Source organism: Syzygium oleosum, unplaced genomic scaffold (genome assembly GCF_021117445.2).
Source record: "Syzygium oleosum isolate NSW1041296 unplaced genomic scaffold, Sole_v2.1 Sole_v2.13, whole genome shotgun sequence".
NCBI lineage: Eukaryota > Viridiplantae > Streptophyta > Magnoliopsida > Myrtales > Myrtaceae > Syzygium > Syzygium oleosum.
The window spans coordinates 9867762-9883425 of NW_026607497.1; the positions used below are offsets into that span (position 1 = coordinate 9867762).

Sequence of the window (15664 nt, forward strand, 5' to 3'; positions counted from 1 at the left end):
GTATAGATATTGTCGCTTGGGACAATTTACAGTGTTTTACTATTCTACCGGTTCCTCACTAAATGTTCCAATTTTCAAGTTACAAAATATATAGCAAAATTATAGGCCTTAAAGGTAAATTGCTAATTATATGTGAAAATGAGTTACGATGACTGTAGATACATAAGGACTCACAATATTAAAATTACTATATATAGGCACGACAAATGTTACGATAATTTCAAGCAAATTATGACAAATTTCAAAAGTTGGCGGACTTATCCGCCAGGTTGTCCCTTTTTTTGTTTTTTTCCGGGGGCTGCGTCCCTAGATTTCTTGTAAATTATTGCTTGAAAACGACCTCATTTGCTCATGATTGCCCATTAATTAAGCCAGGATAGATTCTATCAAAAGCAAACTAACAAGGATTGACAATTTCATAATGTTCATGAGTTGTGCGACATTAGAATTGATACAAAATGATAATTGCCGAAGAAAAAGTCTATGTCAGAAAACGGGCAAATTGTTTTATGAATTAATTAATAATGACCATTGGTCATTAAAAAAACACAAAATAATTTTTTTTAAATGAAGTCTACGTTAGAGAGTGGGAAAATAATTATTGCAAATTTTTAAAGCCACTATTTTGTAGCATTATCTCAGGCGGGACACCTTCCAAGGTTGCCGGACTACTTAAAAGACAAAACAAGCCAAGAACATGTTGGTCTAGTGGTTTCTCCGCGGTTCAAGTCCTCTCCGAGGTTTTGAATCATGTTTCTTGGGTTGGTTTCGATTGGACTTATCTTATTAACGTATCGAAAAGATAATTTAAGCCGAAAGCACTAAAATTTGCTCCGATTACTTACGTATCCGCTCGCACTCTTAAGTAGAGGTCGGGATCCCTTCCAAAGTTGGCTACAGTGGCTGCCACTGCCCAGTCATTTTTTTTTTTTTTCCTTTTTCAAAGTTTCGATTTTAAAAACAGATTTGATATTTATTATAAGATGTTTTCATTTTACTTTATTTCTCTTATATTTGGCTTTTCTTGGCGCGTTAATTAACCCTTATTTGGTTTGGTTCGATAATATTTCGTGATATCACAATTCATGAAAAGGAGATATTATGAACGAGCGATCTTACTCCGCACGAAATATGTTAACATAAATGGAATGTTTCTCATGTTTGGTATATGCTTACAAGATATGATTAACTTTTGCCATGAATAATGGGCATTAAAAATTGGACGGCGAGACTAAGGGGGAACATTGGAATTTCCTAAGCCAAGTCAAGATTTCATGGCTTAAGCTTCTTAGACCGGGTTAGGTCTGTGAGCTTGTTCTCTTCCTCGAGCGATCTCCCAGTGGTCCCCCGTCCGACGAAAGACCTGGTCTTCAAAACTTTTCTTTGAGCTTTTCTCGCTCATGGATATCTGCAATGAGCACTCGTCGCTTCCATCTGCTAGATGGCCCAATGTCTGCCGCTTTGAAGTCTTTCTCAGTTTCAGAGGAGAACTTCGGGGGGACTTCGTTGAATTTCTCTACAAAGGCCTCGCTGATTCAGGGATCAATGCATTTATCGATCGCGATGGGATCGAGATCGGAGAAGAGATCATGCTTAAGATCTTACGAGTGATCAGGCACTCGGAGATATGCATTCCCATCTTCTCCAAAGATTTCGCTTCCAGCAAGAGTTGTCTGAAGGAGGTGGCGGAAATGGTGGAGCGCAACAGGATAATCATGCCCATTTTCTACGACGTCAGCCCTTCAGTAGTCGGCAAACAGGAGGAGAGTTATCAGCAGTCCTTTTGCACCCATGCGGCCCTGGGGGAGATGTCAGCGACTATAGACAACTGGAAGAAGGCACTGCACACTGTTTCAGGAATGCGAGGATGGGAATTGGAGAAATTTAATTACGGGTATGTCAAAATCGATTTCGAAGCTTTTTCTACTTTTCCAACAGTAGTGATCTAGTATGAAATTAAAGAAAGGAAAAAGTCAATGCATCTTTTCTTTTGCCTGAGGGTATTATCCGACCAGCTGTTCCTTTTCCCATCTTACTTTTCCTTTCCTTTCCCTTTGGCAGGGAGCATGAACTTATAAACGAGGTTGTTTCCACGGTCGGCCGGCTGTTGAGGAAGGATGACTTAGATGCGACAGTACATTTAGTGGGAATGGATCAACCTGTGCAAGAGGTGATGAAAAAACTGGATGTTCGCTATGAAAATGGAGAAGTAATTGAAGAGCAAACGCTGACGGGAAAACGTGTGGTTGAGATATCGGGCCTTCCAGGAATTGGTAAGTCGACTCTTGCCACGGTTGTCTACAACAAAATCCATCATCTCTTCGAAGGTAAGAGCTTCCTTAAAGAGGTTGAGCAAAAGAGACTCCCGTCTCTCCAAGAAGATTTAGTTAGTGCCCTCCAAAAGAAAAGATGTACACTCAGATCTTCTACTCAAGGTACCGAATTTATCAAGTACAAATTTAGAGATCTGCAAGTTCTCATTATCCTTGATGATGTTAGTGATTTTGAACAAATCAATTCACTAGCCGGAGATCTAAGTTGGTTCGGTCCAGGAAGCAGGATCATCGTGATCTCTACGAGAAACAATCTTGTCGACAAGTATAGTCAGGTGCATGTGACCTCCAGAAGCAGCAGTATTGTTAACGGTTGTGATGACATCCTCGTTGAAAAATACGAGCTAAAGGAAATGAATAATGATCATGCTTTTCAACTATTCTGTAAATATGCTTTTAGAGGAAAACCTCTTCAAGAGGAATTCTCCTCTTTGGCGTGGGACATTAGTTTGGCTGCTGGAGGAATCCCTTTTGTTATTGAGATTGTTGGTTCATTTTTACATGGAAAGATCATAGAGTTTTGGAAGGAGGCATTGGGTAGATTGAACCGAGAGCCTTACAATGAGGAAGTAAAACGAATTCTGAAGAGAAGATATGAAGATTTAGATAGATATGCCCGAGAGATATTTCTCGATATAGCTTGTTTTTTCGTGGAAAAGGACAAGACAATACCCATTTACATGTGGGAAGCTTGCAAATATGATCCTTATAGAGGAATCGACGAGCTTCGTAGCATGTCTTTGGTAAAAACCAGAGAAAATAATGAATTGTGGATGCATAATCAGCTAAAAGTCTTTGGGAGGGAGATTGTCAAGGAAAAAAATCCAAGTGAACCTTTCAAGTGGAGCAGGCTATGGAATCAGGAGGATATTGAACTAGTATTGAATGAAATGAAGGTAAATTTTGAAGACAAGGAAGTCCACGATTGGCAGGTCGCTACGGTTGAAGCCCTCAGTGCCACATTCGACAACCCCCATTCATTCGCTAAACCTAGATTTTTCCGTAAATTCTCAAATCTTAGGTATCTAAAAATGAGCCACGTTATTATTAAAGGAAATAATCAGAGTGCAAAGAACTCCAGAGAGAATCTTTTCCTTCCACGATTAAAGTGGCTTGAATGGCAATGGTGTCACAATATCTCCAGTCTACTTGCTTTAGATCTGTCAGACTTGGTCGTTCTTGATCTGTCGTGGAGTAACTCCACAACTTGGCAGTGCTGGAGACAAATTATGAAGGTATGATGGCATACATGTGTATTTTTTTGCTACATGTTTGACAGGACCTTGAAGTAAACAGGGCTTTTATATTCTCTTGTTTTGCAGAAGGCGGAAAACTTGAAAGTTTTGATCCTAAAACATTGTAGTTGGCTAGCCGAATCTCCAGTTTCCAATGCACCTGTAAGTTTAGAGAGACTAAACCTGGAACATTGTTCTCCATTGCCGGTTGTTGGCAGATCCATTAGAAATCTAAGGAACTTAGTTTCTCTGAATATCAAGTTCTGCAGCCGCGTGCAAGAGTTGCCAGAAGATATAGGTTACTTGGAAGATCTGAAAGAGCTTTACATCGATGGAACTTCCATTAGAGCCATTGATTTCCCCGAGGGTTCGTATGGGAAGCTTGAAATTCTGAGTGCTTGTGACTGTAAATCCTTGTCTCTACCCGATTCCATTGGTAACTTGAAATCTCTTTTGTGCCTAGCTTTGGACGACACTAAACTCAGTGAGCTCCCTGATTCTATTGGCTTGCTGGAGAATCTTCAGAAGCTATCTCTGAGTAACTGTAGGAACTTGTGGAAACTGCCAGGTTCCATCGGAAACCTCAAAGAGCTGCAAGTCATGGATCTTTCAGACACGTTAGTCAAAGAACTACCTCTATCTGTCCAGGATTTGAGAAACTTGAAAGTACTAAGGATGGCTCGCACTTTTATAAGAGAATTTCCTGGAGGCATTAAGGATCTAGAGAGGTTAGAAGAGATAGATTTCTCGGGCTGTAGAAGTTTGGAAGGGAAATGCGAAATCACGGGATTATCGTCTTTACGGGTCTTACTTTTGGAAAAGACGGATATTTCTCAGCTGATTGTGATAGATTTTCAATGCTCTAATCTCCAAAACCTCCGACTGGATGCCGGTGTTCCCATCTCGAAAATTAAAACTACTAAAGGAGAATAGCATTGGTTTAACAGATGTTAGACTAAGACACAGCTATAGCTTGACAGACGTCGCGGACCATGAGCGAGAAAGTCAGCGGTCATGTCAAATTTCTAACTGATCAAGCATGTCAACCGATCGTCCTGCAGTAAGGGCCATTAGAGGCATAATTGAATACGGAGTTTCGCTTCTATTCTGAATTGTCAGTTTACATTCTTCTTTCTTTCTTTCTTTTTGGCCATCAAACTCGCACTTTTTATTGTCTTGTATGTATGTCAATTTCCTGCGCGCGTACATGTTAGTTTGGATTTGACTCGGTGAAAGTATCTCTCAATTTATTTGATTGGTCTACTAGACAACTTCAAGATTGTCGGGATGGGTTTTAAGGTTCCGTTTGTTTCGCGGAAAATGTGACATTTCTGGAAAATATTTTCAGAAAGTCATTTTCCAGAAAAATGACAATATTTCCTGTGGTTGGTCGAGATCTGAAAATAAACTAGAAAATATTTTCCCTCGATAAGGAAAATCTCATTTAGTTGGAAATTTCTAATGTGGAGGCCATCCTACATGGCACGGACACGCTAACGTGAATAATTTTTGTAAATTTTTTTAAAAAATCGATTTTTAAATATTTTTTTCTTTTTTCTTTTCTTTTCTTTTCTTTTTTTTATTTTCTTTCTTTTTCTTTTTCCTTCTTCCGTCACCGGTCGCCAGGCCTCGGCAAGGGATGACTTCGCAGCCTCGGGAAGGTTCGAGCTCGCCGAAGGCTAGCAAGGCTCAAGCTCATCGGCTCGCGCTTGTGGCCGTCGCCGAGGCCTGACAACCGGCGGAGGAAAAAGGAAAAATAAAGAAAATAAAAATATTAAAAATTTTGAAAATAAAATTTGGCCTCAATCAACCCGAGCTCAACCTTGATATTATCAGGCCTGGTGTCCCGGGACGAGCACCGGTGTCCCGGGTCTGGCCTCGATTGACCTGGGAGTGGTGCTGGGATCTCAGGCGCGGCCTAGATGAACCCCAAGCCAGAGCATCAAAGTCCTAGGCCCGACCTCAATGGACCTAGGCCCGAGCACCGAGGACCCGGCCCCGCTAACAAGGGCCCAAGAACAAGCGTTGGGGTTCCCGTGCCCAAGAGGACCTGGCCCCACTGACAAGGGCCCAAGAACGAGCGTTGAGGTTCTTGTCACGCCCCGAACCCTACGGACACGCAACATCCCGTTATGGTCGTTATGATGCGACGACCCAGGACTCGTCGCCGACCCTTTTCTTTTTATCTTTGAATTACAAAAGCGGAAACGATAACCAACACAACAATCCCCAGACAAAAATCAAATCAGGGATAGCAGAGGAAAATCAAACATAACAAAAGCCATTTTTAATATTCACTTGATTAACCCCTGGGAATATACTTATAAGCCCACTCCGAGCGTTTTCACAAAAAGCCAGCAAAAGACAAAGGTTAGGGTCAATCTACTCCACCAACAAGTCGATCCCAAAAAGCTCGCTTCCAGACGCCCTGAACTAAACTGGGTGCATCAACGTTCTAAGGGCCTGAAAAGTGGTTAACAACAACAAATGAGACGAAAGTCTCAATAAGTTAACAGCCTAAGCCCCGCTTAGGAGGCCAACTCGCACGGGGGGTCCCTAACCAGTCAATACAGCATCAATAGCAACAATATTAAACAACCACAGGCATCCTTATCTCGCCTTGGTACACTCGTTGATGAAATGCACATGTCACATACTCGAAGCATTTAACGAGATTTTCCATGCATTAATGCAACACAGTCGCGCGTGTCTCGATTATAAGGTAAAACCCGCTTGAGCACGTCCCATACCATGCCTAGCAGTTTCTACCCCATAATCAAGCACTATGCATCACACGTATTCCAATTATTACGCCCCCTCGGGGCCACCACACATCAAGTGATACGCAGCAAGATGGCGGTCTACCGGTAAAAACCGGGCTCCGTCCCGCCCCATCGGGCACGGCTACGTCAAACGATACACAGGATGACGGCATTCCAATACGGCAACATCAAACGATACACAGTAAGATGGTATCCCGTAAGGAGCATCAAGTCCGGCCTCGGGCCGCGACAAGGCATCCGGGGTATCGGCACTCCAGATTATCCCCAGGCATCCGATAAATCGGGCAACGTCAAGCGATACACAGCAAGACGGCTTTAACGTGTGACCACACGAGCACACAAGCATACCGGCCAATTATTATCTTTTCAATTAGCCCATGCGTCCATGAATAGTGCTCACACAATGCCGCATAACAAACCAAGTGGTCACACATGCAAACAGTCATTCAATTCTTGCAAGCTTTGATGCTAAACATGTTTATCAATCACAGAGCATCACTACCAATTACTTGGCATGACAATAAAAATAATTTAATGCCAAAAACTCGTAAACTTTCTTAAAAACTTCCGATCAAAACAGTTTATCATAAATTGAATTTAATACGACAATTCACGGTATAAACGCCAACATTCAAGCTAGAAATCATAATTTGAAATTATAAATTTTCCGAAATAATAATAAATAAATTCGGAATTTAATTATTTAATAATATCCAAGAATAATTTAATTTTCCAAAATTCAAAATACTTTCCCGAATCGAAATCGTTCAAACCGTTTTCCAAATACGCCAACTTATACAGCGAAATCCAACATTAGCATCACAATTTGACGTTAGAAATTTTCCGAAAATAATAATATTTAATTTCGGAAATTAATTATTTAATAATAAAATATTAATATTTAATCCGAAAATAATAAAATAATAATTAATTCCGAAAATAATACTTTAATAAAATAATCGATAACTTATCACAACACCACGATAACTTCTCAATATATACGCGATAACCTATCGTGCAAACACCGATAATTTAACATCTAAACCCAATTAAACAAACCTAATATTAATCTAAACACAAATTAAGGTAGCGAATGATAACTATTCTGTTCCGGAACGAGTTCCTGAACCAGAAATAGATTTTTCTATTTCTGGTTCCTGGATGAGTTTCTGAGAAAAAAAACCCGTTTGATAATGACAAAAAATTTCTATTTCTAGAACCAGAAAACCCGTTTGATAACAAAGACAAAATTTCTATTTTCCGAAATAAAAACCCGTTTGATAAACAACAGAAAATTCTATTTCCAGGAACAAAAATCCATTTTTTTAGAAATGGAATAAAAATAATAAAAAAATCCGAAAAATTCATAAAAATCTTTAAAAAAATTTAGAAAATCCCAAAATATTGAAAAATTCCAGAAAAAATCATCAAAAAGTCGAGAAAATAAAAAAATTTAGATTTCGGGAAAATAGGAAATTTGTTGAATTTTTTCAAAAAAAATCAAGAAATCAAAAATTTCAAAACTTCACAGAATTGCTTAGAATACCTGTGGCCACCCACTTTTAGTGAAATTTAAATTTTTTTAGGTGCCCAAAAAAAATCAAAAAATCAAAAATTTCAAAACTTCACAGAATAGTTTAGAATACATGTGGCCACGCACTTTGAGTGAAATTTAAATTTTTTAAGGTGCCCAAAAAAATTCAAAAACTCAAAAGTTTCAAAACTTTACAAATGGCTTAGAATACCTGTGGCTACCCACTTTGAGTAAAATTTTAATTTTTGGAGGTGAAAAAAAAGCAAAAAATCAAAAATTTCAAAACTTCACAGAATGACTTAGAATACATGTGGCCATCCACTTTGAGTGAAATTTAAATTTTTTTAGGTGAAAAAAAACATAAAAAATCAAAAATTTCAAAACTTCACAGAATGACTTACAATACCTCTAGCCACCCACTTTGAGTAAATTTTAATTTTTTTTAGATGCCCAAATGGTATTTTTTATTTTTATTTTTATTTTTTTTGGTTCCTAAAGAAAATTAAATTTCACTCAAAGTGGATAGCCACATGTATTCTAAGCCACTCTGTGAAGTTTTGAAAATTTTTCTTTTTTGCTTATTTTTATTTTTTTTTTCGACACCTAAAAAAATTAAATTTCACTCAAAGTGGGTGGCCACAGTATTCTAAGCAATTATGTGAAGTTTTTTATTTTTTTTTTTTTCGCACCTAAAAAATTTAAATTTCGCTTAAAGTGGATGGTCACAGGTATTCTAAGCCATTTTGTGAAATTTTGAAATTTTTTCTTTTTTTCTTTTTTTTTATTTTTTTCGGCACCTAAAAAAATAAAATTTCGCTCAAAGTGGGCGGGCACAGGTATTTTAAGCCATTCTGTAAAGTTTTGAAATTTTTACTTTTTTGCTTATTTTTATTTTTTTTAGCATATAAAAAAATTTAAATTTCACTCAAAGTGGGTGGCCACAGGTATTTTAAGCTATTCTGTGAAGTTTTGAAATTTTTTATTTTTTTCGGCACCTAAAAAAATTTAAATTTTACTCAAAGTGGATGGCCACAAGTATTCTAAGCCATTCTAAGCCATTCTATGAAGTTTTGAAATTTTTGATTTTTTGCTTTTTTTTATTTTTTCGGCACCTAAAAAATTAAAATTTCGCTCAAATTGGGTGGCCACGGGTATTCTAAGATATTCTGTGAAGTTTTTAAATTTTAGAATTTTTTATTTTTTTGGCAACTAAAAAATTAAATTTTCTTTCGAGTGGGTGGCCATAGATTTTTAAGCCATTTTGTGAAATTTTGAAATTTTTTTATTTTTATTTATTTTTTCGGTACCTAAAAAATTTAAATTTCATTTGAAAGTGGCGTATGATTCTAAACCATTCTGTTAAGTTTTGAAATTTTTGATTTTTTGCTTTTTTTCTCACCTCAAAGATCGTGACTTCCATATGAATATGTGTGTTGAAGAAAATGAATTCCTCAGAAATGGTTTTCACTTTTGTTCCAGAAATGAAAAACCAACTTTTTTTTTGTTCTCATTTCTGGTTTCAGAATCAGTTTTGAAAGCAAACTTGTCCCGGAAATAGAAAAATGAAATTACGTTACCAAATGGGTTTCTGGTCCAAAACTGATTCTGGGAACAAAAAACCAGATCTGGACAGAACCAGAATGGTTTTCATGCGGTGCCTAAACTACCCTAAGTAAGTTTAACACCCTAAACACGGGATTAGGGGTTAACTTACTCGGCTAACGCCGGGGTTACCGCGAGGACGACGGCGGCGGCGAGGGCGGTCCACGGTGTCCTCGGATTGCTACGGCTCGGGCTCGGCAATCGGCGGACGGGCGACGAACGAGCGCGACGAAGGGAGCGGCTGCTGTGGGTGGCTGTCCGGCGCGGCTTGGAGGCTGAGTCAGGCAAAAATGGAGGTTGGCGGTGGTGGTCTTAGCAGCCGGGACAGCGGCAGCGAGCGGCGAGGGCGGGCGTGGGCGGACCGGCGAGAGGCGTTTCTCGCACGCGGCTTGGGCGAATCGGCGACGGAAGGTTCCGGGCGGCCAGGGGCGGTGCCGCACGGCCAGGAGGAGAGTTGGGACGGGGGTGGTTCACGGCGGGGAGAAGCGGCGCTTGGCGGTGGCTGGTCCGGCGAGGACACGCCGGCGGTGGCAGCGAGTGAAGAAGCCGAAGATGAAGCAGAAGCACGGACAGAAGCAGAACCCACGAAGAAGAAGAAGAAGAGAAGAAAAGACAAGAAGAAGAAAAAGAAAAAGAAGAAAGGAGGAATGATGGGGGCTGGTGGTGTCAGACGTAAGGGGGTCAGACACGCAAAAACAGGGGGGAACCGGCGGAGAGAGAGAGAGTGGTCAAATCGCAATAATCGCGATCCAACGACCACGATTCGAATCCAAAAACGATCTAACGGTCCTCGAAAAATCCTAATTAATAATTTGGGATTTGGCCAAAGGGTATTAATAAAAACACACCGCAAAAGAGGTCTACCGGTCCAAATTCGCACCCGGTCAAAAACTCACTTTCCACATATTCCGTGCAATATCGAGGTGAGCCACAATAATATCGACACCGTCCAATTAAATTCGTCCTAGAACTCCGAGAAATTCGACACCAAAGTTTGGGCTCTAAATAACGGCTAAATTCAATCGAGTGCGATTCTAACGAAATCTCAATTTTAAAAATAATAACCGGGAGTGATCAGTTCCCGGGCGAGATTTTACTATAAGCACACTGACGAATTACACGTTTTACAAACCCAAAAATGGACCGAAATTCGGAATGTCACAGTTCCCGTGCCCAAGCGCAGAGTTTTTAGTTCAAATATCGATACCTAGTCATATTTTAGAAAATGATTTCCGATTTTTTAAAAGAGAAATCGTTTTCTTGGATTTAAACTTTGGTAAGAAAACCTTTTTCCGTTAACTTATTTTCCTAAGCAATCCAAAAGCCGGAAACGAGGAAAATGTTTCCCCAGAAAATATTTTTCGTGAAACAAACATAGCCTTAATTCCTTTCTTGATCCTCTATCGTCTATTCATCGCATAAGCACTGCCATTGGAATCTATTCTTCAATTTGGCCAAGTCGACTACTATCAAATTGACGCTTGTTTATGATTTTCAAACATCAGAAATTTGACTGTGAAAAGTTTGCTCGCCGAGTAATAAAACTGTCAAAATAGGTCATAAGCCCATAGTTGGGTTGTAAATGGGTCATCTCAAATGTAAAACATGGGACAATAAGAGTTATAAAAAGAAATGGCTAAAACAGATGGGTTTAAGTGAGTATGATATAACATCCACTTTCAAACCACGTAATAAATAGGTCTTAGCCCACCTGCTCTTTGTTTCTTCTCTCTCCCTCTTCTGTTCCGCTATTCCACGATGATCGGGACTCACGAGCTTCTCTCCCAACTGATTGGCGTCGCTGCCGCCCCACCGCCTATCTCCAGCGTCACCCCGACGTGCTCACAAAAGCACCTGTTAGGGTTCATAGAGAAGGCGCCTTCGTCCCCCCGGCATCGCTGCCGCCCCACTGCCTATCTCCAGCTGGAGGTGAAGGGCGGGGACACCATCACGCGCATCTCGGTGAACAACGCCTTCGTGATGCGGGTGTCGAAGGAGAGCCTCGGGATCAGCAATGAGGTGATGCTGCCGTTAGACGGAACGGGTGGTTCACGAGGGCGATCGGGAGTGAGCTCGACTCAAGCGACAAGCCAGTGGGGCTCGGGAAGCGATCTTGGCGGTTTGCGCTGCTCGCAGAGGACGGCGTGGTGAAGGTGCTCAACCGGGAGGAAGGTGGGGCCTCCACCTTCAGTGGTGCCGATGATATTCTCAATGTCATGTAGATGTTTAAATGTTGCCTTTCTTCTGGCTTTTAAATTTGGTGTTGAGAGGTGAGGCTTTTGTTGGGTTCTGAGTTTGACAGACTTTCTGTTCTGACTCGTGCCTAATCAATTGAAATGGAATCAGAACTGCTGTTTTAATGCAGACACGTGAATTAAGATTTTCAATCTGGAATATCAAGATGCTGCCTTTCTTTGGGGTGATTTCGCTCAAAAGTCCGCCCTAGCTCACGCCGTCACTGTGCACTTTGTATCGATCCGACCGATTTCATGGGATGTGTCGAGAAGAGGGGGATCGTTCGTGCAGTTCTAAATTGGCCTGTCCAGATTGTAAATTGGTGAGGATAATGATCATGTTCCAGCTGGTGTGCGCTTTTGACAGAGTCGTGTTTGCAATTCCTGCTTCCTGGTTTTGACAACCCTTTCTTTGACATTAAAAGAAGGGCAATGGTCGGAGACAGATTAGAAACTTGTCTTGGTGGGGGCAGACTCCAGAGTTCCTTAGCAGATACGTGATTGAAATATATTGAAGTTTCAGTAATTGATACGGCATCTTTTGGTAGATAGATATCCATATACGTACTAGAACAATAATTCTAGAGGAAGCTCGATACTGTCTAGATCGAAATTCAATCAAGATTGAAATAGAAATTCCAAGTATCACAAGTTTAACTTTTTAACTTGGTGAACTAACAATTAAGAAACTACACATTCTCGTATGTTAGAAGAGTTCCTATAATCAAATATTATTTTCATGTCAATGGTTAGCTGATCAAACTTTTTCTTATCAAGAGCTCTTTATAAATACTTCAATTTATAGGTTTTTTACCTTTTTTATTTTATTTACTAATTTTTTATTGTTTAATTTACTTTTTTAATTTGATGTAAAGATTTTATTCAAGTAACATATACACGTGAAGAGCTTAAAGTAGCTTAAATGGGTGAGAATGAATTTTTCTAGATTAGGTTAAATATTAATGTATTTTGGTAATATGAGTCGTTTGGGTATGGGTCAGGTATAGGTCGGGTACAAGTATGGGTCATTAAATTTACATTATATGGATATTGATTAATATGGGTTGGAACATTTTTTACCCAACCTGACCCACACATTTGATGGCTCTATTGAGTAGGAATAATCCACATAAATAATATGAAATTAACAAATAATATATAATAAAGTGAACGGGGCGGGAACAGTAAAAGGATGACGTGACTTAATTTGTAATTTTGTTTATTTTTTTAGTATGAAAAAGGGCTAGCATCGTAAATCTATTATCCCTATTTTATCATCTAATAAAACGCGAAGTAACTCTCTAGGAGGTAATGAAAGAAAACTAGTATCCAAGCGCTTATCGATTCCAAGATTAACAAATCATTCAGCAAAGCGACTTTTTTCCGAAAATTATCTTGTACTTTAAACTCAAAATGAGAACGTAGTTGTCTTTTGATATCTTTAACCAAAGCCAAGGCTAGCGTTATTAATCATAAGATATAAACTAATAATATCAGTGATGACTTTAGAGTCAATCTCAATGATGATCCTATGAAAACTGAGTTGTTTTGCAAAGTTGAGTAGAGAGTTTGCAGGTAAGTTCTTTTTGTTATTTTCATATTTTGTAATCTGTTTGGTATTGGAGTTAATAGGTTATATTTAAGACTAGTTTTGTCTTAAATAATCCTAGATCAATATAAGAGAATAAAATCTAGCTATTGTTCCTTTTTTGTCAATTTAAAAAAAAATAATGTTGATAATCCATTCGACTATTCAACAAAAATTCTTCAAAGATACAATACGTTTATTATTTTTGTCCCACTTAAACTACCAAATGGAAATGGTTATTACTTGGTTCTCTTTATAATTATTTTTATTTAACTAAATATGAAAAATATAAATGTAATAATATAATTATAAGTCGATATATGTGTGTCAGTCAAAAGATATCTCCCATGAAAAATTGAGTTCACACGCACAATAGAAAAGAAACTAACTTTCTCACAATTGTATTATGGTTGATCTAATTAACAAGAGTTTAATGTGCTTTATTTGCAAAATCTAAAGGGTTAAAACCACGAAAACTCCAAACTGATACACCTATGATAAATTTACCCAAAACTAATCTTTTGATCACAAAAAACTCTAAACTGGTACATTTGTAATAATTTTACCCTCCGTTAGTTTTCGTTAAATTTTACCATCAAATTTCTGAGTTGGATGACACGTGACAATTGACGAGTGTACCAGTTTGGGGTTTTGCCCTCCGTTCGTCACAGGTGTATCGGTTTTTGATTTTTCGTGATATTAATCAAATTTAACGGATGGCAAATTTGTTACAAATGTACCAGTTTTGGGGTTTTTTAATGATAAAAAAAATTAGTTTTGGATAAAATTGTCACGGATGTACCAGTTTTGAGTTTTTTGTGATTAAAAAATTAGTTTTTGGTAAATTTATCATAGGTGTGCCAGATTGGCCTTTTTCGGGGTATTAACCCTAATCTAAAACATAATGCCCTTAATAATTCTTAAAATCAATGGAATATATGCAACAGAATTAACATGCCGACTTTTTTCGGAATTTTGAGCGATATGTGCATGTGCCGTCGATAACCGTGGAGGTCGCTGGAGATGGCTATTGATGTTGGCGGAGCAGGTGGTGCGCGAGCGTCAAGGATATAGCTGGACTGTTGCTTGGTGGACTCGCAATCGTTGCTGAAGACCCAAGGAGGAAGACGATGCTTTGCTCTTTCTTTTCTCTTTTCTGTTGCTTTTTCTATTCTGCCGACCTGGAGAACCTGCAAGAAGAAAAGAAAGCCTTCTTTTGGCTCTCTATTGTCACCGTGTTGAGCGGATATGCAACACGCATGCTAATTTCAGCCACCTTGGCTAAAATTTAGCACTTTCATGGGCTCGGTCCAATTAATTAATTAAGTTCATAACCTCAAGTCATCCACCGCTGGTCCAATTAATATGCAAAACTAAAGCATGCACCTAAAAAGTGTATGCTGCACAATTTAATTATATTATTTTTGTTAAAGATTAGCTCCTAATTTTCCATGCAATTAATCTTAAATGGTTAGCCGAAATTTAGGCGTCAATAGAAATGTTGAATGAGATTCTCACGAGATAGACGATGTTTTCTCGGACATCAAATTTTGTGTAATCAAATTGAAGCAAATGAAACCAATGGACATATGGATGGACTGATGTCATCATACAAAATTAGTACCCATGCCCTGCATTGTACGTTTCTGAGGGTACGATTCAATCAGAAATTCAGGACAAAAAACCTGTCCAAGCATGAATAACAATGCAAACTATGATTTTTTTTTTTTTGTTTTTGTGGCTAGAGTGCAAATTACAATATTTGGTGGCCGTATAATACCATAGGAGAACTGCATTTTCTCAATGAATGTAAATCCACTGGCATTTGCTTTTATGGAAATAATAATTAATCTAACTTAAATTCTAATCTTCCCCCAAACTAATTACCTTATTATAAAAAAAGTTTGATGCCGCTTGTGTTCGTTCTAAAATAAATTTGTATCCTAATTCCTACGATAAACTACCAAGCAATGGCTTATACTTAACGCGATCCTGGGATTAGAGCTCGGTATTAACCGAGCCATATATATGACGTGGATCTAATACACAATATATTTATAAATAAATTGTTTGCTCAAGAAAATAGTGGTTACTCGTGAAGTTGACTGCTTTTCTTCAACATCTAATATGTACAAGATGGCTAATTCTCAACGACATAAAGCATTTTCTCAACAGTTCATTTTCAATGACACGAGCATTTTATGTGATTTAGTCTATGTATATACGTGGATAATCGTATTTACTATGAAAATATTAATGACGGTCATAAAAAAAGTACATTGACACAACTCTAAAATTGCCGGTTGTGTAATGTAAGCAACCGTACTTATCACGACAAATGACAACACTCAACCA

General features: G+C 38.6%; 1 protein-coding gene across 1 annotated transcript; it reads left to right on the forward strand.

Annotated features, from left to right (window-relative positions):
* The first annotated feature begins 1279 nt into the window (after window positions 1-1279).
* Window positions 1280-4791, forward strand: LOC115692994 (disease resistance protein RPV1-like). Its single transcript, XM_030619981.2, has 3 exons — window positions 1280-1894; window positions 2062-3568; window positions 3656-4791. Exons 1-3 carry the CDS (start codon window positions 1401-1403, stop codon window positions 4499-4501), a joined length of 2847 nt encoding a protein of 948 aa, XP_030475841.2. The 5' UTR covers window positions 1280-1400; the 3' UTR covers window positions 4502-4791.
* The last annotated feature ends 10873 nt before the right edge of the window (window positions 4792-15664 follow it).